The sequence below is a fragment of the Poecilia reticulata genome, chromosome 18 (assembly GCF_904066995.2).
Source record: "Poecilia reticulata chromosome 18, P_reticulata-male-v2, whole genome shotgun sequence".
In the NCBI taxonomy this organism is placed as follows: domain Eukaryota; kingdom Metazoa; phylum Chordata; class Actinopteri; order Cyprinodontiformes; family Poeciliidae; genus Poecilia; species Poecilia reticulata.
Genome location: NC_088847.1, coordinates 11832681 through 11856405, shown reverse-complemented (window position 1 = coordinate 11856405; position 23725 = coordinate 11832681). Strand labels below are relative to the sequence as shown.

The 23725-nt window shown below is 41.6% G+C and overlaps 4 protein-coding genes across 6 annotated transcripts; 2 read left to right on the top strand and 2 right to left on the bottom strand.

Annotated features, from left to right (window-relative positions):
• Positions 1 to 853: 853 nt before the first annotated feature.
• On the bottom strand, positions 854 to 2762 carry smim20 (small integral membrane protein 20). The gene is made up of 3 exons (XM_008435488.3): positions 2565 to 2762; positions 1987 to 2043; positions 854 to 1051 (listed from the first exon to the last, which is right to left on the bottom strand). The coding sequence occupies exons 1-3, from the start codon at positions 2671 to 2673 to the stop codon at positions 1008 to 1010; spliced, it is 210 nt and encodes a 69-aa protein (XP_008433710.1). The 5' UTR covers positions 2674 to 2762; the 3' UTR covers positions 854 to 1007.
• A 655-nt stretch (positions 2763 to 3417) lies between these two features.
• On the top strand, positions 3418 to 12476 carry man2b2 (mannosidase, alpha, class 2B, member 2). 3 transcript variants are annotated; one of them, XM_008435492.3, is made up of 19 exons: positions 3418 to 3507; positions 3830 to 3976; positions 5082 to 5187; positions 5270 to 5442; positions 5522 to 5637; positions 5996 to 6173; positions 6289 to 6487; positions 6768 to 6958; positions 7059 to 7230; positions 8091 to 8227; positions 8316 to 8593; positions 9154 to 9345; positions 9734 to 9977; positions 10064 to 10174; positions 10256 to 10448; positions 11475 to 11621; positions 11708 to 11823; positions 11965 to 12082; positions 12180 to 12476. In XM_008435492.3, the coding sequence occupies exons 2-19, from the start codon at positions 3836 to 3838 to the stop codon at positions 12275 to 12277; spliced, it is 2910 nt and encodes a 969-aa protein (XP_008433714.1). In that variant the 5' UTR covers positions 3418 to 3507; positions 3830 to 3835; the 3' UTR covers positions 12278 to 12476. The 3 variants fall into 3 exon arrangements, with proteins under 3 accessions (XP_008433714.1, XP_008433712.1, XP_008433711.1); XM_008435490.3 differs by lacking the exon at positions 3418 to 3507 and adding an exon at positions 3536 to 3756 and having other exon boundaries at positions 11711 to 11823; XM_008435489.3 differs by lacking the exon at positions 3418 to 3507 and adding an exon at positions 3536 to 3756.
• A 1407-nt stretch (positions 12477 to 13883) lies between these two features.
• On the top strand, positions 13884 to 18164 carry LOC103480521 (uncharacterized). The gene is made up of 8 exons (XM_008435493.3): positions 13884 to 14069; positions 14342 to 14413; positions 14503 to 14574; positions 15175 to 15368; positions 15535 to 15598; positions 15682 to 15847; positions 16107 to 16304; positions 17342 to 18164. Exons 1-8 carry the CDS (start codon positions 14055 to 14057, stop codon positions 17458 to 17460), a joined length of 900 nt encoding a protein of 299 aa, XP_008433715.1. The 5' UTR covers positions 13884 to 14054; the 3' UTR covers positions 17461 to 18164.
• A 518-nt stretch (positions 18165 to 18682) lies between these two features.
• On the bottom strand, positions 18683 to 23109 carry LOC103480522 (low density lipoprotein receptor adapter protein 1). The gene is made up of 3 exons (XM_008435494.3): positions 22832 to 23109; positions 20204 to 20936; positions 18683 to 20067 (listed from the first exon to the last, which is right to left on the bottom strand). The coding sequence occupies exons 2-3, from the start codon at positions 20886 to 20888 to the stop codon at positions 19982 to 19984; spliced, it is 771 nt and encodes a 256-aa protein (XP_008433716.1). The 5' UTR covers positions 20889 to 20936; positions 22832 to 23109; the 3' UTR covers positions 18683 to 19981.
• Positions 23110 to 23725: the final 616 nt, after the last annotated feature.

Below are 23725 nucleotides of genomic sequence, written 5' to 3'. Positions count from 1 at the left end.
TCCAACAATAACAGCCTCTCATAAACAAAAGGGGGTTGTTGATTGGTGGTGGGTGGGGGAGTGGGGCTCAGAGGGGAGAGTGGCGATCACTGGCAACAACGAGCCAGAAATTCCCCCCCCCTCCAAAAAAGTGGAGGCCACACGGAGGACCGTGAAGGATTTAAGGGGGGACTTTAGGAAAGTAGCATCTCTGAAGAACCATAAACACATGCTTTGGTTCTTTCTTAATCCATCCTTCCTCCAGAAGCACTTTGATGGACAAAACTCCTAAAGTGGAAGCTGGTCAATGTCAGGAAACCACAAAAGTGCAGAAGGAAAGGGGGGAAGAAAAAAAAGAAAATAAGTTTAGAAATTCTCTGCTTTTACACCACTAGTGGTCTCGTAAAGGGAGTCTGGACCACATCGAGTGGGTTTCTGAAAGGCCAATCGTGGATCTGCCCTGTCAGTTCAGCCTATAGATAATACTACATGCGTACTAAACCCAAAGTCTCTTGACAGGGAGACGATAATGCAAAGCGATCTGTCTTAGAATAACTTCAGCTCTCGGGTTTCCATTTTAGGAGAAAAAAACCCATCTTGCACATTACGCTCCTTCTGCTGTTGAAGTGATTTTATGAGTCCCACATCATCTAAAAGCAAATAAAACGTCAAAGGAGGCTCAAAAAGAGATGTGTAAACAAACTTTTACATTTTATTATAATTACTTACATACTGCATACCAGAGTGAGACTTTTAGAAATACAAAGATTCTCCCCCAACCCCTTCCCTTAAAATAAAGCTTTCCCCGGTTCAGTGCCTTTCAGAACACCCGGGGATAGTACGCCCCCTTGTGGTCAACAAAAAACACGATCACTTATTAAATTTTTAATGGTTGACTTTAATTTAAGTAGAAACGCATCCAAAGCAGTCAAAACAATCGGTAAGTATTTCACTCAGGCACACACCAAGCACTCCGAAAACATATTCATGATTTCAATAGCATCAGTGAGCAGGACTTCTCGCTGTCTTCATTTCTCTACAGGCTTGAACGGATCGGACCAGATCTTCACACCTACAGACAAAACAAAACAAACAAACAAACAAACAAACAAACAAAAAACACATCAGAACGTGCAAACATTCAGAAAACACAGGAATACCTTTCCATAACGGTGCCAATTCTCAACTGAAGACATTAATGATTGGGTTATAACTATCTGAGAGTTTCTCCTCTTCTATAGCGTTTCCTTCTTTTTTCTTCTCTCTTTTTCACTCTAGTCCTAGATGTAAATGCTCTGCAGGTTTCTGATGCGTCTTAGCTCCCAAACTGCTGACTCAAACGACTTAATAGCCTCCTCGGCATGCCACGTAGCTCATTAGCAGAACAATTGTTTTGATTCATGTGTGCCGACTTAGGGCAACATCTAAGACAGGCAGAGCAAGTGGTCTTGATGATTGACTTTGGACACCTTTGCTATTGAAGAATTGACTGCATATCAAGTATATTTCAACAATTTACTTAATGTTTTGGGGCAGGGATATATACAAAAGATGCCGAACGGAAAGGTTTTGACACCTCTGCGTTAGATCTCCTCTTCAATAAACCCGTGCCTCAGAGGTTCTATAGATCTAGAAGGGTTGTTCTAAATCCTTCTCCTATTGAGAAAAGGATTTTCAGTTTTCTAGTTGATTTTTATTTATACTCTCTTAGTATTTCACAAGGTGCCATGTGTGTACAATTTGGGAGAACCAATGTATGTGAGATCCAGGTGGGATCAGATAATTGTAAATAAGCTCTGATCAATATTAAATAAGTACTCTCACCATACTGGTTATATAAACCTAGATGTCTGCACCTGTGTGCATGAAAAACTTACACTGTTGGTACTATTGTTACTTAGGAAAGAACATTTTAGGGGCAGGGGGGGGGGAGATTCAGTTTGGCTTTTTTCTGATTTTAAGTTAGATAAAAGCAAGCAGAACTTTAAATCTCAGCAGCTTTCTTACCTGCAGGCTGAATATCGGCCTGGTTGATTCCTGCCCGGTTCACCTTCTGGACTTCTCCTAGAAGAGGACAACAGGATCTAGGTTAAATATTCCACTGCGGTCACATGTTTTTATGAATGAACTCCTGAAAAACACTAGCACAATGTTGGTAATTCTCATTCTTGTATTTCCTAATGCATCTTCAGTCAGACGCCTCTTCAGATTCGCTGCAAGGCTGACTGCTACCAGAGGTTCTTCCAGCTCACAACTTTTTGAAGATACTTGAATAATCCGTTATAACATTTAATTCTCCTCTAGGATAAATAAAGTAATTCTGAATTGAGTTGAATGTCTAATCAAACAAGCAAAATACAGAAATCCGTTCAAACCATCTTCACCAACACTTCTTATTGTTGTTCCCAGACAAACCGGAGGACGTCGAATAGAAACGATTAAAACGATTGTCGAAATTACCCATTTTCCATTTAATTTTATTTAAATGGGAAAAAAACATAACTGAGTTTAGCTGTGACTTTAATTAGACGTCAAAATTATACAAAATGCTAACTGTTTACAACATAGTGTTTGCGGTTACTTACTGTATTCCTCCTTATGTGTCAGAGGGTAGACAAATATGGGATAAAACGCAGCGGCCACCGCCGTTATGAAGCCTCCAAACACCAGAACTATTTTAGTGTTTTTAGACATCTTTTTGTTACATGTGAAGCTACGCTGTCACCTCCAGAAGCTCTCAGGGTTTACTTTACAGGACTGCTTCCGGCGGGAAAGGACATAGCCATCGTAGCGGATGAGTCGTCACGATTGGCTGCGCCCCATTTTTCAGCCGGCGAGCCAAAAGGGCGCGTGGCGGAGGCGGGGTTAGCCTCTTAAAATTGTACCAAGAAAATATTACAAAATTATCACTAAAAATATGAATAGTAACACAATAATAAAAGTAAAAAACCAACACGTAATATAAGTTGTAAAAATTGAGAGAATAAGATAAATAATACACTACTTTAAGTAGTAGTCTACATATTCTTTTTTCATGTTTATTTTCCAGTTGACTTTATTAAACCAATGACAAAAGGAACAACAAAAGCATGGAACAGAAGAAAAACTGAATGAATACAGAATAAACTTAAAAACTATATATGTTAAGTGTTAAGAAGATATAAAAAAGTAACTTATAATAAATGGATTTTACTGAACCAATAACAAAAGAATAGGTGCATTAAAAATAAGTTGGTCAAAAGCACACAACTTTTGATAAAACAAAACAAATAGAGTTGATATTGTTAACAAATAGAGTTAACAATATCAAATAGAGTTGATAAAATAGTAATAAAAAACAGATTACTACAGTGGAGTTATTGATACATGTGTATTCCTCAATATTTATCCCTACTTCTTTCATTAAATGGATTTCATTCAACCAATAACAAAGAATCTCTTTGACCAGCTCTTCCAGTTGCTAAACTCCTCCCACGCCGCTTGGTCGACGCTGCTGTCTAGGTCATCCGGCGGCTGACTGTAAAGGAGGCGAGTCCAGTCACATGTTTTTTTTTTAACAAAACAATAATAAGGACATGAGGAAGTGTTGGTGAACGCTAGGGAGCTCATCGCCAAAAGCTCCTGTCGCCTTTTTGAGCTGACAAAATGCATCTTTTATCCCTCATCGTGTTCGGTTTTTGGTTCTGTTCGGGTAAAACGCTCGGAGAAAATCAACCCATTCAAACATTTGTGATTCCTCACAGCCACATGGATGTAGGCTGGGTTTACACCATCCAGGTTGTTGTGTTCATGGTACAATCGTCCTACAGAGTGCTGCTTTATTTATTCTAAACATGAGTATGTCCTGTAGGAGAGTATGCACGCCTATGCGGCCAACGTGTACAGCAGCGTGACGGAGGAGCTGTCAAAGGTGAAGGAGCGCAGGTTTATCTCTGTGGAGCAGGAGTTTTTCAGACTGTGGTGGGACTCAGTGGCCTCGGACACTCAAAAGAAACAAGTATGGACACGTATCTACAATCACATGATTAGCTATCTGTACTGTCTAGAAGTGCGACGCTGCATATTTTGGTGTCGATTCGATACATACCATGTAAATATAGTATCGGTGTAGCTGATACTGACACTATTACTTATTATTTACGTGTATCGTCAAACTTCTGACTTTTATGCTGTGTTGTAGTTTTTTCTTTGAATAATTTTATATTAAAACCCAGGACATGTGTCTACAAAATGACATATTTACATGGTAAGCATCTAAAAATAAAAAAACAAAAAACAATTGTGTGGATTATTTTCTAAAATCATGATAAAAAAAAGTGCAAAACATTAGTCTCTGAGAGCAGATCACAGCAAAAATATTTTTATGACAGGGTTGAGAAACTACAATACAAAGATAAAGCACAGTTTCAAGAGGGGATCTGAAACAAAGCTATCAATCTTATCACCACGTCAGTATTGATATTTTGGATTGATCTGCCCTCCTCTGGTTCTGACTGTTAAAGGCAGACGTACTATAATCATTTTCCTTTATTACAGTTCTTGAAAACTAACCTCCTTGCAATAAATCCCGTTTTGCTTTGTTATAATGAATTACAAGCACTGTGACTGGCACCTCGAAGGCAACATGTAAACAGAGAAACGTGGCTCCAGAGTTTTTATTTACTCACCATAAAAGCATATATTTTCAGTGACTGAGATCAGTGGCAGTTCTCGGATGAACGATGCCCTGGGTAACCCTCTGCTTGTGCTCACCGCCTCAATCCCACACCACCAAGAAGACATGCAGCCCCAGATAAACCTGTTCTGCAAAACTGACTTTAAAATTCCCAGTTAGCATTGACTGTAGCATCAGAAGTTTAAAAGCTCTGTTGGTTAAAAAATAGTAGAATGAACTTATGACACAAAATATGACTGAGCCAACATGTGCTGAAGGAATTAAGCATTTGACTCACTATTAAGTTACCTTCCTTTGAAAGATTTGCTTAAAAATCTAAATGAATAAATTAAAAAAACATGTCTTTTGGGTGTTATTTGTCCAGGTGAGTGATTAATGTTACTTTTCTGCAGGATTTAAGCTGATCTTGTGAATTCCCCCCGTCCAGGTCCGGCAGCTCGTGAAAGAAGGTCGTATGGAGTTCATCATCGGAGGCCAAGTGATGCACGACGAGGCGGTGACGGACCTGGAAGACGAGATCTTGCAGCTGACCGGTAACCCGACTCCTGCTCCCCTCGGTCCCCACGAGTTTGCCGTCGAGACTCACCCGTCCTGCTGACTCTGCCGTCGTTTCAGAGGGCCACGGCTTCCTGTACCAAACGTTCGGCGTGCGTCCGCAGTTCTCCTGGCACGTGGATCCGTTCGGCGCCTCGGCCACCACGCCGGTGCTGTTCTCCCTGGCCGGGTTCAACGCTCACCTCATCTCCCGCATCGACTACGACCTCAAAGACGGCATGCAGAAAAACAAGGTGGCCGTGGCTCTGCTCTGCAGTCTGCGACAGGAAACAAATTGAGGGTCTTTGCTAACTGGTTGTTTTCTGATTTCAGAAACTGCAGTTTGTGTGGAGAGGGTCTCCCTCTTTGAAAGCCCAACAGGAGATCTTCACACACACCATGGACCAGTACAGCTACTGCACGCCGTCTCACATACCGTTCTCCAACAGGTGTTTTACGTTAATATTTCTGTCTCTAACTGCAGTGCCTTACAACGTGATTTATACCCTCTATCTTTTCCCCATTCTGTCACTTTAGAAGCACAACCTTCATTGTATTTTATTGGGATTTAATATGTTGGACCAGTAGAGAATAATAATGAAGTGGAGGGAGATTAATCTATTGTTTTCAATGGGTTTTTAGAAATAAAACTCTAAAAAGTGTGACATCCATTCATATTGAGTCAGTACTAAGCATAACCGCCATCCACAACCAAACCTCCAAAAGAAACCTGGTTCTGTTTGTCAGCGTAGCAAAACCTAATTTACTCCAGTTTCAATAACTGAAAGCTTGTTTCTTCCACCGCAGATCCGGTTTCTACTGGAACGGCGTCGCTTTGTTCCCGGACCCCCCCAAAGATGGCGTCTACCCCAACATGAGCCTCCCCGTCACCAAGGAGACGTTGCATGCGTACGCTCAGACCATGGTGGAGAACATCAAGCAGAGGGCTGCGTGGTTCAGGACCAACCATTTGCTCTGGCCTTGGGTGGGGGAACGCAAACTATCATTTTTTCATGACTTTTATCCTGGAAAGGGTTTTAGTCTTGAAATCAGTTTCAGAATCTTTTTGGGTCTTTTTATTGTTTTTTGTTTTTTTTTAGGGCTGCGACAAACAGTTTTTCAACTCATCAGTGCAGTTCAGGAACATGGACCCTCTGATGACGTACATCAACCAGAACAGCAAGGAGTTCGGCGTAACGGTGCAGTACGCAACTCTGAGCGAGTACTTCCAGTCAGTCCACCAATCAAATCTTACCTGGGATGTCCGTGGGAGTGAGGATTTTCTACCATATTCGACGGGTGTGTGTGTGTAAGCAGTGTGTATTCTCGCAGAGTAAACATTGGGAAGTTGGAAATTCTTTCACAAATGATAGAATATTTGTTTTTCCAGACTTTATTCCCATCCTTGTCATAAATTTATTGTGAACTTAAGTATTTAGTATCTTGAAAACTGTCGTTTAGGACTACAAACTCTGGAAATTTGAGTGTGGAAAAGGTTTTATTTTCCATATGAATGCGGACAGTTGCGAATAACATGCACGTACACACATACAGGAAGTGTTTTTGCTACATTTCCCAGAGCCCTACCAGGCATGGACGGGGTTTTATGCTTCTAGAAATGTCCTGAAGGGAGTGGCGAGGCGGGCCAGTTCCCGGCTGCACGCAGCGGAGACGCTCTTCACCCGGTACCGGATCAGCTTCCCAGACGGACCGGTGGCTAAAGACTGGGCTCTGGAGAAACTCAGAGCTCTGCGCTGGGCTGTCTCCGAGGTAATCCGCCTCGGCTTTTACATCCGAGACACGACACGAAAAAATATCATTTAACACGAGGAAGAGAATAGGAATCGATACGTACTGTGATTCTTTCCAGGTCCAACACCATGACGCCATCACTGGTACCGAGTCTCCCAAAGTGGCGGAAATGTACGTGCAGCACCTGTTGCAAGGCATGATGGGAGCTGAGGAGCTTCTAGCCGCGCTCTTCCTGCTGCCGCAGAACCCGGACGTCTCCGGCGTTCCCAGCGGAAGCTTCCAGGGAAAAGGTACGAGCTGAAAGCGCTTCCACCTTTTTCTAAACGTACATTCCTGGGATGATATTTATTGTATCTCTTAGCCTGAGAAATTTCTCATCGTGATCGTTTTGATTTATCGTCGACTTGATAAGTTCCAAATCCTGATTTTTGAGATAAAAATAAAAAAACATCGTAAATGTTATTTTTACTTTTTTCTCCACTATTTGTTTCATGAGAGCATCTATAAATATCAATAAATTTGAAAATATGATTAAATGCAGTTACAGTGAGCAGTTTGGTTTAAGAAACCGGCCTCCCGAAGAAGCGCATTTTATCTACACCTTACCTAAAAAGGATGGAAAAATAGCTTTTTAAATTGTTTTTATTGACTTTCTACTAGTACCACAAAATATGGCGATTAATTTTGAAGTCCATATCACCCACATGTCCCGAGAATTGGCTTCTTATGCATTATTATGATAGATAATTAATATGATGTAAGTAGGCTTTGTCACTGGAATAAAGCTTTGAATTAAACATAACTCGGCATGTGGACTTCTGAAAGCGACAAACCAAGAAAACATTGCACAAGGTTAATTTTGTGATGGATTTTCTCTTATCTCGTAACTGAGAACATTGTACAAACAGAGGTACGGTGGAGGCAGCATCATGCTGTGGTGATGGGATAGTGAAAAGTAAGTTGTTGGCTCCAAATTCTTCTACTTTAAATTGAGTCCACAGCCTTATTGCTGAAACTCTGAGAAAGTTTTTGTTGCGTCTGACTTTTCTGACATTACCTCTCTGATTTAACAGAACTTTAACGGGGTTTGGTAAACAAATGGGTTTCTCCAGCATTCAGTTGTGGATGTTTATTTATGTTCCTATCTTAGGTTCTGATCAGGGTCTGGAGCAACACGTGATCGTTTACAACCCGCTGGCGTGGAACATCACCTCCATGGTTAACATGACTGTAACCTTCCCGAGTGCTGTCGTCCGTGACGACAACGGACAGCCTGTCCCTGCGCAGGTCCACGAACGTCTCCTCCTGTTTGAGGTAACTTAGCTCAACCATCACCTTCTGAAATCAACTTTCTCTCTCTCCTTCTGCGTCGCAGATCCAGAGGTCGGCACAGTGCAACGCCTCCTACGACCTCTTCTTTGTGGCGCAGCTCGGCGGCCTTCAGCACAGGAAGTACTCCGTCCAGTTCTCTGAGGCGCCGTGTTCTGGGAAGTGCAAGTGCGAGCGCACCTACGAAGCTCGAGGTGTTGCGTTCGAGCGGCGGCGTGTGAAGGACTGGAGGAAAACGGGAAGGCGGCTTCTGCCCGTTCTGAACGGCTGCTACAAACTCATGTTTGACCAGGACACCAACCTCGTGCACAGCGCCACCTACCTGTGAGTTTTAAACCTATACATTGGCAGGGCACTTAACATTTTACACGTTTTGAACAGGATTTAGTTCCAGCACAGAGAGTTCGTCTGTTGATTTGGTGATGGATGAAAATCTAACAGAGTCTGAATAAATAAATCTACTTGATTTTTATATCAAACCTCCCTCGATTGTTTCTTTTGTGTAAAATAAATGTGACTGAATTGATGTTAGAAATAATTCAAGCCCCTCCCTTTTTTTAACTTATTTAAAGACTTCTGTTTGACTATAGAAATTATTTTTAAGCTGCACTTCTATTCGGACTGAGAGGCATTAAACTGTAGTTACAGCAGTTCGCCACCAGTGGGCGTATAAAACACAGTGAGCACTCCTGACTCAGCGAGCCAACGGCTATTCAGCGCAGTAACGGCCGATTAGCGGCAGGCGCTCACTGTCGCTTTTGTCTGTTGTTAACAGTTTTCAACAATAAAAGAACATGCGAAAATCACACTGATTAATTATTAAGTGTGCTGCAACATAAACTAAAATGACTCTGGGAAAACGGCTTGTGCTTCTTCACTGGCAGAAAGGAGCAAAGGCAAATCATGATGACGCAGGACTTCTGGGAATACGACGCCAATGGGGACGTGAAAGCAGGACCCATCTCTGACAACTACATCTTCAGCGCTAACGGGTCGGCTGTTCGGGCCTACAAGGCCGTGGAAATGGAGATAATCCCGGGAAAGGTGCTCACCGAGATCAGGCAGCGGTTCTACAGGTCGGTGACTGGAGATTGGAACTACTCTGCTAAAACACAAAATCGTACCAAGTATTTTTGGTCAAGGTTCTAGTGCAAATGTCACTTGAAATAGGACAAAACTAATTACAAGTAACTTTTCAGCAAGATATAGAAGCTTTTCAGGTCAATAATGGCTTAATATTGATGAGAAAGTACTAGTTCTAAGTGAAATATTCTGCCAGTTGAGCTAGTACTTTTTGTTATCAATATTCTGACTATTTCTTGATGAAAAGTTAGTTTGGTACTGAGATATTTGCACTAGAAAGTAGATCAAAAATACTTGGTCAGACTTAGTGTTTTTGCGGTGTAACCGAGAAGATTTCATCTCCTTCTATGGTTGACGACCAATTCTGACTGACCGCTCTAGAGAGGACGGTGACGAGGACTACGCCTACTCGATCACCACTCGCGTCCCAGAGTATTCGGAGGCCGGACCCTGGTGCCACAGGCTGGAGCAGACCTACTCTCTGGGCCCCCTGCGCCTCAACACAGAGGTGGTCCTCAGAACCAGCTCCTCCCTCGACAACAACAGGACTCTGTACTCGGATGACAATGGCTACCAAATGATGAAGAGAACCTACAAGAAGTTCACTAATAACACTTTAGCAAGGGTGGGATATTTGACAAACTGTGTTTTTTTTGTTTTTTTCAGGTTTGTTGTTTGATGGTAAATATGCTCCATTTTTCCTGTCTGCAGAATTACTTCCCCATGGTCCGAACGGCCTACATCCAGGACGACATCAGCCGCCTGGTGCTCCTCGGCGACAGAGCTCACGGCGTCTCCAGTCAAGCTGACGGACAGCTAGAGGTAACAACGAAACACTAACCACCACTTGCTTTGTGATATTTAGTCACAGATGTATTTTGGAAAGTGCTTATTTTCTCTCAGGTGATGCTCCATCGCCGACTTTGGAACAACTTGCAGTGGAACCTCGGCTACAACCTCACGCTGAACGACAGCTCGGTTGTGAGGCCCACCCTTTGGATGATCCTTGGCTCTGTGGGTGCAACATCCAAACTGTACCAGAGGGGGGCGGTAGAGCTGCAGCACAGACCCGTCGTCATGCCAATAGACCGGCCTGGTAAGTATCTTCATATGAAGGAGACACGGCTGATCTGTTGGCTGGAGTTGAAATTGTCTTTAAGACGTTTTTGTTTTAAAGGTCAAAATTAATTTTAGGTAAAACATAAAGGGTTTTAATATTGCTGAATAATTACAAAGTATTTTATTTTCTTAAAATTGCTGTTTTTGTCTACCTTTTTTGATAGTTTGGGGTTTTAAGTTACTGGCAGAACTTGAAGGGATAATGTGAAATATTCTTTTTCAAATTAAAAGCCAACTTTGGCATTGTGGGGTTTCATGAATTAAAGATAATGATATGTGACTACATAAGGAAGTCTGTGACTGTTGAAAAGTATGAAAATTACAAATGTAAGAGGATCTAAGAACAACATTGAGAACATTTTCTCTAGACTTATTGCTTTTAGAAGGCATTATTTTTCATATCAGAAGCAAATCAGGATTTTTACTCATTTAAAAAAATGGAGCACTGGCGTTAGCATTGTATATTAGCGCAGTTAGCATAGCATAGTTAGAATAGCAGTCTCTGTGCGTTTTCTAGATAATGTCAATTCTATTACAATTTCAAAAAAAAAGCTGCCAACATTTGCAAACCATTCCTTTTTCATGAAACAGATAAGGATAAAACAGAGCAATGTTTGTTTTACTCCTTGTAGCCTTCCTGTTGTCTCCTGGAAGTCTGGATCTCTCTTACCTGAACGAACCTCAAATAAGCTTAAACTTGCTGTAGAAAACTGTTTTATTTTTTAATAGCCTCTTACACATTTGGTGCTTTCTTCTGTTTTAAACACCTGGTATGAAAATAAAGTGTTCTTGCTTTCACTGATCGGGAAAAGGGTGAAATTGTTACATTTCTGACTGAGCAGTCACTGATCTGGGCAAATCAAGCTACAAAATTGTCTCCACAAAAGGTGGAGGTGGAAAATTGCAGTGATCTGATCATTCCTTTGCACATTTTTACATAAAAAAAACCCCAACATGTTCTCAGTAGTTTGAGTTTAAAAAGCTGTCTTGTCTTTTTTAATAGGTAAGTCCCGGATGGACAAAGAGCCCAGATTTAACTCCCAAGTGCCTCCAGTTGTTCTGCCTCCCAACCTCCACCTGCTGAGCCTCAGCATCCCAGGGTGGAACTACACCTCCGACCACGACCTTCACCTCAGCCGCCTGCGTTCAGGTTCTGCGTGACCGAATCTGCAGATTTTCTTAATGTTCAGATGTGTTTTTCTCATGCGTTGTTGTCATTACTGTTTGAAACGTAAGCAGGAAAGGAGGAGCGCTCTGAGCCGGACTACGATCGGGTTCTGCTGAGACTCACGCATCTGTTTGAGGAGGGAGAGGACCCCGAGCTTTCCAAGCCAGTCACGGTAAACCTAAAGGTACAGTTGCAGAAAAAAAAAAAAAAAAGACAAAACGTAGATGTATCGACGTAAAACATTTCACACTTTGTCACGTTGCAAGCTCAAACTTCTTTGCATTTCGGTGGGACTTTATTTGACTGACTCTTCTCTTGCGATCAGGACGTTTTAAAGGGTTTGGGGGAAGTGCGGGACCTGGAGGAGCGTTCGCTTACAGGAAGCTGGAATATCACAAGCCTGCAAAGGTGGAGGTGGAAAACTGCAGACACGTCTGGGAAAAGTGAGGGACGCTCCAAACGAGAAAGGAAAGAAATGAGACTTTTTTTCTTTTTCTTTTTTTTTTACTAACTAAAAATATTTCACACCTTCCATTTTAGAAAATGACCAAGATAAGAGGAATCAGGATTTCACCGTCACCATCTCACCCAAAGAGATCAGGACCTTCTTCATTCACTTCAGCTCCAAGAACGATTAAACTGACCCTCTTTCTGTCTTCTGTGAAGATCACGGCTCTTTTTGACAAATTATGTCACTTTGGAAGATTTAATACTTTTGCTGCTCAATGATTCTATGCAGTTTTTGCACAATGTGTTGATTGTTGTTTTTTAAACAGAGGATGTTGTGCAGGAGGATGAAATTGTGTCTCGGACGGATTAAAGTGATTATTTCTTTTCCGCTCGTTTTAATGTTTCCTTCATTTTTTTTTTCCTTCATAAATCTGACCAACATAAATTTTGTCAGATTTATGCGGATCACAGGGGAGGAAGTCAAAAATGGTGGTACGTTCATTCAACCAGTGAAGCAAACTAAATCCAAATGGGTTGTAAAAAAAAAATCTTTGAATAAAAACAGAACAATTTGAATGTCAAACGTCTAGAATCAAGAAACTACCTACATGGAACCTGAAGTAGGCCAAAAGATCCCCCAAAACCAACACTGATCAATGTCTCTTCAGTCTGGAGAAAGTTATTTCTAAAGGTTTAGGACTCCAGTGAAGTGCAGTTGGAGCCATTTTTTATTGTTGTGGTTAAATTTGAACAATTCTGCAAGAACATTTGTCCCAAATTCATTTACAGCCATATGAAACACTCGTTGCTAATTGGTGCAAATACCTGATAGAAGTTGTTGTTCCCCAAGCTGGCACATCCAGTTATTAGGTTTAAGGGGCAACTGCTTTTTAGGTTGAGCCAGGTCGGGTTGAATAATTTTTTTCCACTTAATCAATCTGTCATTGGAAAACTTTTGCATTCACTCAAGTTATCTATGATATTTCGTTTAGTTTGGTAGTTGTTTTCACACTGAATATAACCTCCTCTCCCAGCTCACTCCTACTAACATTGCGATTAATGTCCCCATTTGCCACTTGGCAAATCTCTAGCTGGATATTTGACAGCCTTTCTTGGCAAAATGGGTCAAGTTCCATTTAAGTGGTTTGTTTCCTGGCATTGTATTCGGCTTTTAATCACAGTCCACAAATTTTTTATGTTGCTGAGGTTGGGGCAATTCCAGAAGCTTAATGACTTTGATGTGTGTTTGGGATCATTGTCCTATTGGACAAGGACAATAAACAGCATTTGGAGTTAGTCCCTTTCCATAACCCCATCCGCCTTTGTGCAACGCATTAGTAGTGGTTGCAGAAAACTGAACCCTCAACATATTCCTATTAGGCTTTAAGGACCCCTTCAAACATATTTCTTACCAGTGTTGCCAAATGGAGTGTTTTTTTTTTTTGTTTTTTTTTTATTCCTCTAACAATAAAACCTATTTCCAGAAAGAATTTGGTTGGTCCGTGTGGGCAGCTACAATTGTTTTTTGTTTTGTTTTTTTGTTAAAACGTCCTGTTGATATACGAAGGAGCAGTTGAGGTACCTTTTTACATTAGAAGGGTAATATACATGTAGACATTATCCCCTTATCAGGAAGATAATCATACATTTCCGGTAAGCAGAGCGAACTTTTTACAGTTGGCAGAGGAACCAGGCTGGTAACGCTAGTCCACTTTGAACCAGAGTTGCAGTTTATGCTGGTGGCCACTAGGAGGCAGCACACCCTCATCATTACACCGCTGCCAACAGCCAATACTGACAGACAACACCCAGGGAGAGCTCCGTTTAGGCTTTTATACCAGGGTTAGCTATAAAATACACAAGCTACAGCTAAATGGTATAGAATATGTTTTTAAAAATGACACGAGGTGATTCATAAGTTGGGCGCCTGCTAGAAGAGAGGTGAATCCTGTGATTTATTAAAAGATGAGCAGTGCCAGTGTAAGTAGTGTGTTTTTACGCAGCCGGTGGCTGCATTTAACGGAATGTTTTCTGTTTCTTCACAGCCTTATTTGTCGTATTTTTAAATAAGATATCTTGTAAATGTAAAAGGAGACGTCTTTTAAATGGAAAAAAAGGAGATCCTAGGAAGATGTGAGGAGGCGTTGCTAAGATACAAGACCGGAAGGGTTCTTATTGGTTGCATCACTCGGAAGTGCTGTGGGTCGTATTGTTGTTTTCTTTGTGCCTCATGTTAATTTGTGTCCCAACAGAAGAAAGAGAGGGAGCAGAAGAGGAAGCTGCAGCACTTTTTGAATGACTTGGCTTTACTCGGATCGTTGCAGGTTTGGGTCATCATCACACGGTTTATTCAGAGGAGATATGAAACAGCTCATGTGCCCCAAACACACACGTCATGTTGTTTATTCCGCAGGGATTTAAATACTTCCAGCCCTGGCTAAGAGGAAAAGAAGAGCTGCTGCTGACTGTAGTCAATGAGGATCTGGTTAGTTTCATTTGATCTGGGAGTGCAGACACACATTCAAGGATAAACTGTTTGTTTTTTTGTTTTTTTATAGCAGAGCACAGTCCTGCTATTTGATTTTATCCGCTATTTGGATACAATGCAGTTTATTTGGACCCAATAAGATATTACTTTTTTTTTTTTACCCATTGGTAATTTACACATTACAGTCACAAACTTCAATCTAGTTTATTGGGATAAATCCAACTTAACAACTGACTTTCTTTTTAAAGGATCAATTTGTAATCAGCCCCTTTACTTGGGTGCCCTAAATAAATAAATGACTCTCTGCTTTCCAATTTTTCCAAAAAAGCTCTCAACTGATAATAAAATTGTGGACATATTTTCTACCTTAACCTTAGGTGACTTATGAGGGCAATACTAAAATACTACATATGCAATTTTTATAAGTAAAAAAAAAATACAAAAATTAATGTATCATTTAACTTCACACTTATGTATTACATTATGACGGTCTACCATATGTTGAGATTTGTGTTTCTAACGTAGCACAATATGAAAAATATCTATTCTTTTCCAATTTAGTGTAGTTTTGTCTCTCTCCGGTCCAACTTTGCCCAGGGTTGGCGCTCCCCAGGTTTTTTGGTTTCCAGGGCGTCGTCGTACTCCTCCTCCAGCAGCAGCTGCGTGTCACCCAGCAGCAGCTCTCCTAGCCTGGGCAGCAGGAGCAGCTCCCCCCTGCCCGGGGAGCCTCGGGGCCCGCCAGACGTCCAGACGACTAACTCTCACTCCAGGAATCCGACGCAAACCGACAGGTGACTGATGTGACTTTGTGTGTGTCTGCTTACATTGACGTGTAGGTGTTTAGTTTCAGAAGAGGGTGTCTGTTTTTTTTTTTTTCTGTTTGATTTTACAAATGTCAGACATGATGCTGAATGTCGGTCCTCCACTAACTCGCTGATCTGTTTTTCTTGCTTACAGGGAACCGAACGGTGAGGAGCATCTTCTCCCAGCCTCTCCCAGTGAGGGGGAGATTGCCGTGCCAGTAAGCGCATGCTGACGGTACACACCGACACGTGTCGCTCTGTTTCTGCTGTGAGATTAACTCTTGAACTCCTCCTTCGACAGGAGGTGAACTGCACTCTGTTTCTCCTGGCCGGCTACGTCAAGTACGGACGCCCGTACGCGTGGATACGCTCCAATCACGAGCGGCTGGTCAGCATCGGTGGCATGGATTCAATGGTCAAGGACACACCCATGAAGCTGAAGTCCATCACAGACTGGCAGACGAGAGGTATGGAAACCATGTGAGGAATCCAACCTGCAGGAGGGTTACTGTTTGAGTGAACGGCTTTGGGAATAATTACCAGAGTTTCCATGAGCTGGGCCAGTAGAGGTTGGCTTCTGGATCTTTTCTGAGATTGTTTTGTTCAGTTTAGGTATGTGTTTGTTCTTGTGTTTGTTTAATTAAAAGTATTTTCTTTTAAAAAAAACACACAAAAAAACCAATGATTTTGATGAAGTTCAGGAGATAAAAGCTTTTATCTCTACAGGTATTCGTGTCTGGGACATTGTGAATGAGCTGGTGTGCCTGTGCACCGTTCCCTCTCCCTCCAACCCCTTCGCCCTCGACGTGCGTTACATCAAAACCCTTCCCCTCCACGACCGCTTCCTAGTCACAGGAGCCCTCCTCAGCTTCCTGGAGACCTATCTGATTTACGGGAATCGGGACGAGCTGCACTATGACAAAGGTGTCTTTTCATAATAAAATATTACAGTTACTATTGAAGTCTGCAGGTGGTGCTGTTTAGCTACCTTACCATGATAATCAGTATTTGTCTCGGAGAACTTAAGGACATTCATCATCATTTCCTTTTCACTTGTGTTTAGGCTCGCGATTGTTTGTTTTTTATTATTTGTATATCCAAAATAAGGAGCAAAGTCTCCAAAATGTGAACATTTATAGGAATATTTATTTAGTAAGAAGGAGGAACTCAGCAAAATGTCTGAGATTATTAGACTGGAGACCGAACAAGTCATGATCTTTCTATGGATCTAAATCTTTCTCTTTTAGTCCATCATACCTGTAATTTACCGTGGAAGGAAAAAAAGTGATTGTGATAAAAACAAAAATTATGGCAGTAGAAAAAGTTAAGCACAGTTCCTGCTCCTGTTCTGACCAGCATTGTTACTGTGACCTAATGCTCCATGTAGGGCTACACACCAGGATGAAACGGTTACACCGATTATCATTGAAAAACGGCATCTGTGGTCAAATGTGCTTTCCTTCATTTGGCTCAGACACAGAAAAAAAAACTATGTTTGCCACAGTTAATTAATGCAAATGATAGCATTTTTTGGCCTCACCAACTTTATGCTAACAAACAACTACAAGCTGCCTTGTTGGTTTTGGTGGGGAGAAATCCATCCTCCCTATACATGTTTACTACCTTTGAGCTCACCTGCACGTTCTGCACACATTATCTTTGTAACTAAACAGATTGGCTTCTATCAAGAAAACAATCTGTGATTTTGTGAGAGATTTCCAAACGGTGCAGGCATTACATCCATATTTGGTAAGGCCTTTCTGTTTAGAGGATGTGGCTTATAGGGATGTTTTTGTGTCACAAAAGTCCAAATTTATTTTAAAATTATGTGTCAACTTTGAAAACATTAGAAAGGTCGAATCTGTGTTTCTTTATTGTTTTTCTGGCTTCTGAATATGACATATTAAAACTACTGGAAAATGTTAATTTTTGTCTTTGACTGTAAGAATTTCTCTTTTCAGTGGTAGAGGAAGTGAAACCCCTGAGGCGTCTGCATTTCCAGGCCCTGCTGGAGCTACAGCGACTCAGAGAGAGCGCTGAAAAACCCAGTGGCTCCACAAGGCAGGACTCTGCAAGATGAAATCCCTTCTGTTCAACAAGTGGCTTTTATTGAGTGATATTTAGGTATTGCACCGACTGCAGTTTACCGGTCGTTCACCGGTTACCGATCTTTAAAAAGCCTGACTTGCTGATTCCGATTTTGTCCGATACCAGTTTTTTGGGGGGGTTTTTTGTCTGAAATTTGACTATTGTTAACTGCAAACATGCAGACAGAACCTGGTGGGTCGGTTTATCAGTCAAACCTCTAACAGCAGAGCAGAAGTGTACAGTGGTTTATTTTTAGACCTTTGCTGAGGTAGATAAGATCGGCATCACATGTATCGGCTGATCACCAATCTCCCAAACTTTAAGGAAATCAGTACTGATAAATCGGTGCACCCTTAGTAATATTTAATTTTGGGGGGATTTGATGTTCTCAATTCCTTAATAGCTTAAACTAGAATTTGCCAGGTTACTACTATCAAGCTAAACCAGTTTTTAAACGTTATGGTTCCAAAACTGCAAGCATTTTCCATCATCTGATGGTTTTAAGTCCTTCTCCGTCTGTATAACTAATTAGCCATGGTGCATCATGCTTTTTAAGATAACATTTTTAAACTGCAGTTGGCTAGTTACCTGAGCAGAAGCCTGACTAACCAGTTTGTCATATTATGTCACTATGAGCAATTAATGTACGTTTATTCTGTCCTTCTCAGATTTGTTGTAATAAATGCTTGAAATGGCTTCTTTTTCAAGTCTTCAGTGTTATTTTTCTGGTTAAAAAGCGATTATGCCCCTCTGGTTTTAGATTTTTGTCTAAATATCCAATTTAAAACTTCTAAAATAAAGGTTAAACAGTGAGGATCTTTTTACAGCTCATTCATGGTTTGATCAGAGTCTTAATTTGGGTTTTTGCTACATATGCTGTCATTTCATCCATATCTTTTGGTGGGGGTATTCCCAGTCAATCTGTACCTGCAGTGGGAAGGAACTCACGTGAAAAGAGGCAAGTTGAAACAGAAACAACATTGAGGAATGACCCGTATGACAGATTACAGATCCCAGGACCCTTTTAATAGACCTGCCCCAACATCTCCAAAACTCTTCAATCCCCCTCCTCCTTCATAAACACAGAGGACAAGGTTTGTTTGCGTTAAGCTAAATATAGCTCTCAAAACTTAAGTTTGGAAGCAAACATAACCAGGGTGCAGTCTGGTTTTATACGAGTTACTGAAACTTAAAAGAAATATGCACATACAAAGTCAGTATAAAAACTTTTAATATCCCATAAAATACATATTTAGATAAATATGTACAGTAACAGTACAAGGATAAAATACATCTTGAAGCAGGCACAGATATCTTCTTTCAGATAGAACTGTGCCTTTTGTAAGAATCATTGAACATAAAATCCTAAAATTCATTTTAAAAAAGTGGTACATCAAAAAAAAACCAAAAAAAAAAACCTTAAAAAGTCAATGTTTCTAGCTCAGCTTAGGAATAATAAAAGTGAGAACATGATGGTAGGCTAAAGGCACACCATTTATCCTCAAGTCTCAATTGTAAACCTAACACATAAATCATCACCAGCAGTAGGTTATAAACTGCAGCACAAAAAGAAAAAAAAAAAAGATTAAATAAAAGTATGCAGCTGCTGTAGAGGCACAGTCATGGCCGGACATGAAGAATTTGAGGCTTTTTGAGACGATTCCCGATCTCAGATTTCTCCTGGCGTGGAATGCAGGTGCATGACTGTGCATTCCTCGCCGAGGCTCCGCGTGGGAACACAATGTCCTCCGGTGTTTGGATGCCGAGCTAGTGCCGCAGGAATTTGCAGGTCCGTGCAAATTCACGGACGTTTCTTTTTATGTACAGTTTGTCGCCAATGAAGATGATTTGCAGTGACTTGGTGATGCCGCAGTTACCAGACCTGTTATGCAGTTCATAGGAACTGAAGTCCTCGTAACGAGCCGAAAACACTTGGGGTTTCTTTATCGGGTTCATTGACAGGAGAGCATAGAAAGGGCTCTGAAAGTAACAAGAACAACCTTTATAAACAGTACAGACAGTTTTACTTCGCTTGATGTGCCAGCATTCTCCCTTCTGAATCCTGAATATATGTTTAATAGAGCAGCAAACGTGTAAATGCCACCATGAATATAAAACATGACCTGGTACAAGTTGCCTGTTGAGCATTAAAACATCCCACCTCCGTCTTTTTACCCCCAGGTTTGCTAGTGGATCACTCACCCAGCAGCAATCTCGCGTTCAACATCACACACTCTGGCTGCTCAGGACCCAGACTAGTCCTAAAGCAGCCTGTTGCAAGCCTCATTTCCGTCTCGCGTCATTAACATTTAACTCCAAACACTCGTCATTTATGATGATAACACCCTTACAAGCAGTCATTATGTCACCAAATATGGATCAGGTTGGCAGCTTGAGCCCCTTCGCCTTGTAAGTCAGTCCCTCCCAAATTTCCTTCCTTCCTTCCCTCTTGCAGTGCTTCCACCCTTAAAGTTGTCAGCAGGTCAACGCAGAACATTCGTCCAATCAGAGGTTCAGCTCCAGCTGTCAGTGGCCGATCCTCTCCTGGTGATGCCTTTAAGGGGGCCTCGGGACGCAGAGCCAGTTCTTTTCCAGTGAACTGAGGAGCAGATAAATAGAATTGATGGTTTGAATTTGAAGTACAAATTTGCTTTTTTTTAATACCAACTAGGTTAGGGCAACAAATTCTTGACGTAGAGACGCTGTTGGTTGCTACGGTTTTCCCGCCTCCTCACCTTTTCCCAGCCCAGCCGGCAGCGTTGAGCTCTTGGCGATGGACGCAGATTTACAAGACTCCTCCAGACGTTTGACCTTTGCGTCTCCCTGCGGCAGAGAGGCCGACCCGTCCTGCCAGTCATTCAGCGCCCGCTGGAAGGAGCGCGCCAGGCAGGCCGTCATGTCGCGTGCGCGCTCCGCCCGGCTGCACCAGAAAACCCGGCACTGCAGCTGCTGGCCCTGGTGCTTGCAGATGTACAGGAAGACGTTGGGTCGGCCGGCGTCGGCGGCGCAGTACGCAATGTCCTGCAAGTACGTCTTGGTCAGCTGGCGCCCCGTGCTCAACTCCTTGACCTCTATGTATCTCGGCCGCACGACCAGTGCGTGATCTTTGCCCAGCTTCTTCCCATTTGCGATACCTTCCACCAGGTGCGAGATGGCCTCCTGGGCTTGCTCTCGGTCAAGAGAGAAGATCTTCGCCGTGCCCAGGTAGTGGACTTTGAACAGAGGGTCTCCGTGGGAGAGCAGCTCCGTCCGGTCCCGGCGGAAGCGGCGTCGGAAGGCAGCCGGAGAGTTTTTGAGGGTCTGCATGAGGTTCAAACTACCGAGAGCCATGGCGCCCTTCAGGTTAGGTTTGGAAGAAGCTTTGGGTAAGGTGTAACTGCTCGACTTGAGCTTGTCCTCTTCAGACTTTTTTCCAATCATTCAACTTTCTTTGATAGACGTACCGTAGTCAGATCCAGTGTTTTTAATCTGGAAAAACGCAAATGAAAAGATTTTAACAACAGACAAGACAACAAAACGGTTACATAAAGTGAAACAGAAGCTAGGGAACGAAAGGTACAGGACACGGTTTCTGCACAGTCACACTCGTTTCTTTGAAGGGAGAAAAAAAACCTGCAAGTCAGTACAGCTTGCAGTTAAAGGCCATGGAACAGGATTGGTCACAAATTCGACGCACTCAGAGTCAAATATTCATCTCTTGTAAACACCAATTAAATATTTACTGACTGGTTAGTTTGGGTTCCAGACCAGCAAACTCATTGATTGGGCTGGAAATGGGCCAAAAATAAATGGAATGTTACTTTAGAAGAATCGAAAGTAACAAGTTCAGACTTCTGTTTAATTGGTACTTGAAAACTTCTGAGACATTTCAAACTCTAGCGTTATGCAACCATAACTAACCTTCCTTTGTTTTCCACACTTTAGTCCCACTGGACCTGCCTGGTCTCCCATTGTTTTCCTTACTTGTTCCCTCTCTGTCTCTTTTTTTTTTTTTTGGGCCATTCTTTTAACATCCGAGCTTCGTCCTCAGGAGAGAACCTCAGAGAGAACCACCATCGGATTATGCGGAGGTGACCATTGTTAGTGAAACCCCCTGTGCAGGAAACAGCCTTGCATTCCCCGTCCTCCTCCCCCCAAAAATATTTCTCCTGCAGACAATAGAAATGTTTCTGAAACTGCGTCAAGTCACAAAAGGAGACGCAAGCTGACCCACAGCCCTGTATACCGAACCAAAACATACATGCATAGTGTTGCAGATGACTCACAAACATGGAAAAGTACTCGGACTGCTAGCTTTGCATCAAAACAAAGCCTACGTGAGACTCCCTTATCGCTGTGCAGAGGCGTGAAAGTCAACAAGGTAGCAAATTTAATTCAAATGTCAGAACAGTTGAGACAAAACCTTTATGGTCTGAATGAAGTTTAAAATGGACCCAAAAATTAAAACAAAAACATGTTGAATCCCTTGAGTGGCCTTGGCAGATCAAGTCAGATGTATTGATAAATAAATTAGGATAATCTAAATTCCTGATCAATACAGCTTTAAATATAAGCCACCCAGCTTTTTCACACGTGTGCATGTATGCAAACAGCGTTATATGGTCAGACTATACAGTTGATGCACTTAGGGAAGATCTCTGCCTTTGTAAATACTTGCAATATTAAAAGAACATGTGTGATAAATGTAAACAAGCTCTTGACATTTCCTAAACTGCACGGCTTTTTCAACTTTCTAAAACAAAAGTTGATATAACTTGAAAGGTTGTTTACCCACCCTTCGTTCTCAAAGGGCTAACAGACATTTCTCAGCATCCTAAATTGAAAAACAGAAGATAATCTCTACTTGACACATAGCATTCACAACACGATCAGAGTCGTCTATTAAGTAGGTGGATCTAGGGAGGCTGTGCAGAAAGGTAGTCTGTACTCTGTCCCACATGGTCTGTTCAGAAGTACAAAAAGATGTAAAAAACGAAAAAAGATTTGAATTATACAAATAAATACATTTACAGTAGTGTAATTCATTATCTTGAGCTATGGTAAAATGAATTTAAAATTAATCATTTAAATTCAATATAATAAATTCTCAAAGCCGAATAAACCGCTATAGCGTAAGGATGTATAAATAAACTTAAAAACACTCAGAATACCAAGTAATTTGAAGAAATTTCAAACTTAGGGGGGAATTGGAAGTTTTCTATCAGGCTTTTGCATTAGTCAAAGTGCAGTTACATATGGGCATTGAACGTCGGTTTATACAGTTTTCTAAAAGACAAAAGCATTATACTGGTAAGTAAACTATCGTTCAAGAGTTTTGTTCAACTAAAGGTACATTTATAGCGTGTTATTTTTGTTAATCTTACCGGAGCAGAGTTTCGTGTAAACGGCGTCCTCCCAAGCTTCAGGTGAACCACCGCGTCCTGTGAGATTTAAAAACACCAAACGGCAGCTGGAAACCGACAGGAAACCGTCTTCTTGTTCCAAGTGAAGACGCTAAATTAATAAAACCGCGCTGAGACTCTTCCATATATGTGCGTGGATCTCCTCGGACGCAAACACGACGACAGAGTGACGGTGACAGATAAACTACCGAATGAGCTAATTTACGCCTCTGAGAACCTGCGCGCTGCTCCGAACCAACTGAACCACGCAGCTCGCGGGAGGACCTGTTTTAAAAGATGCAGGCGCGCGCTCGGCAGTGTCGGCATACGTGAACGAGCATCCAAGAAGGAGCCAGCCCAGATGTGAAGAGGAGGAAGGGGAGGAGGTCACCAGGAGCAGAAAGGTGATGATTTACAGCAGAGAGAGGGATATCACTGTCCCACAGCGTGGACAATCATTGACCTGAGTCTGGTTCACTTACTGGCAGCCACCATTTATTACCCAACGATTTAACCCTAACCCCAACTTCCCAAAACGTTCAGCCATTTTCTTCGGTTAATATATATTCAAATTCAAATTAATAAAAAATAAATAAAAAAAGTAGTATATTATTAGATCATTCCAAACACATTCAGTCATCATCTTCAGTAAATATTAAATTAAAAAATATAGCATTATATTATTAGATCAATCCCAAAACGTTCAGCCATTTTCTTCAGTTTATATATATTAAAATTCAAATTAATAATAAAAAAATAGTAACAATTTTTTAAACAGAACTAGTGAAATAAGTTAACTTTTCTGTAATATTGTCATTTATTGAGATTCACCTTACTGACACTTTTAATGAGAACCTAAAATTTAAAACATACATT

Coding starts and splice junctions, on each gene's coding strand:
- smim20 (XM_008435488.3), bottom strand. CDS start 2,673: ATGTCTAAAAACACTAAAATAGTTCTGGTGTTTGGAGGCTTCATAACG. Junction 2,044..2,564: donor GACACATAAGGAGGAATACA/GTAAGTAACCGC, acceptor GTCCTCTTCTAG/GAGAAGTCCAGAAGGTGAAC. Junction 1,052..1,986: donor GGCCGATATTCAGCCTGCAG/GTAAGAAAGCTG, acceptor TTTTGTCTGTAG/GTGTGAAGATCTGGTCCGAT.
- man2b2 (XM_008435489.3), top strand. CDS start 3,625: ATGCATCTTTTATCCCTCATCGTGTTCGGTTTTTGGTTCTGTTCGGGT. Junction 5,443..5,521: donor ACGGCATGCAGAAAAACAAG/GTGGCCGTGGCT, acceptor TTCTGATTTCAG/AAACTGCAGTTTGTGTGGAG. Junction 8,228..8,315: donor GACAGCCTGTCCCTGCGCAG/GTCCACGAACGT, acceptor TCTGCGTCGCAG/ATCCAGAGGTCGGCACAGTG.
- LOC103480521 (XM_008435493.3), top strand. Junction 15,369..15,534: donor AATCCGACGCAAACCGACAG/GTGACTGATGTG, acceptor TCTTGCTTACAG/GGAACCGAACGGTGAGGAGC. Junction 16,305..17,341: donor CGAGCTGCACTATGACAAAG/GTGTCTTTTCAT, acceptor TTCTCTTTTCAG/TGGTAGAGGAAGTGAAACCC.
- LOC103480522 (XM_008435494.3), bottom strand. CDS start 20,888: ATGATTGGAAAAAAGTCTGAAGAGGACAAGCTCAAGTCGAGCAGTTAC. Junction 20,068..20,203: donor GCCGGCTGGGCTGGGAAAAG/GTGAGGAGGCGG, acceptor TCTGCTCCTCAG/TTCACTGGAAAAGAACTGGC.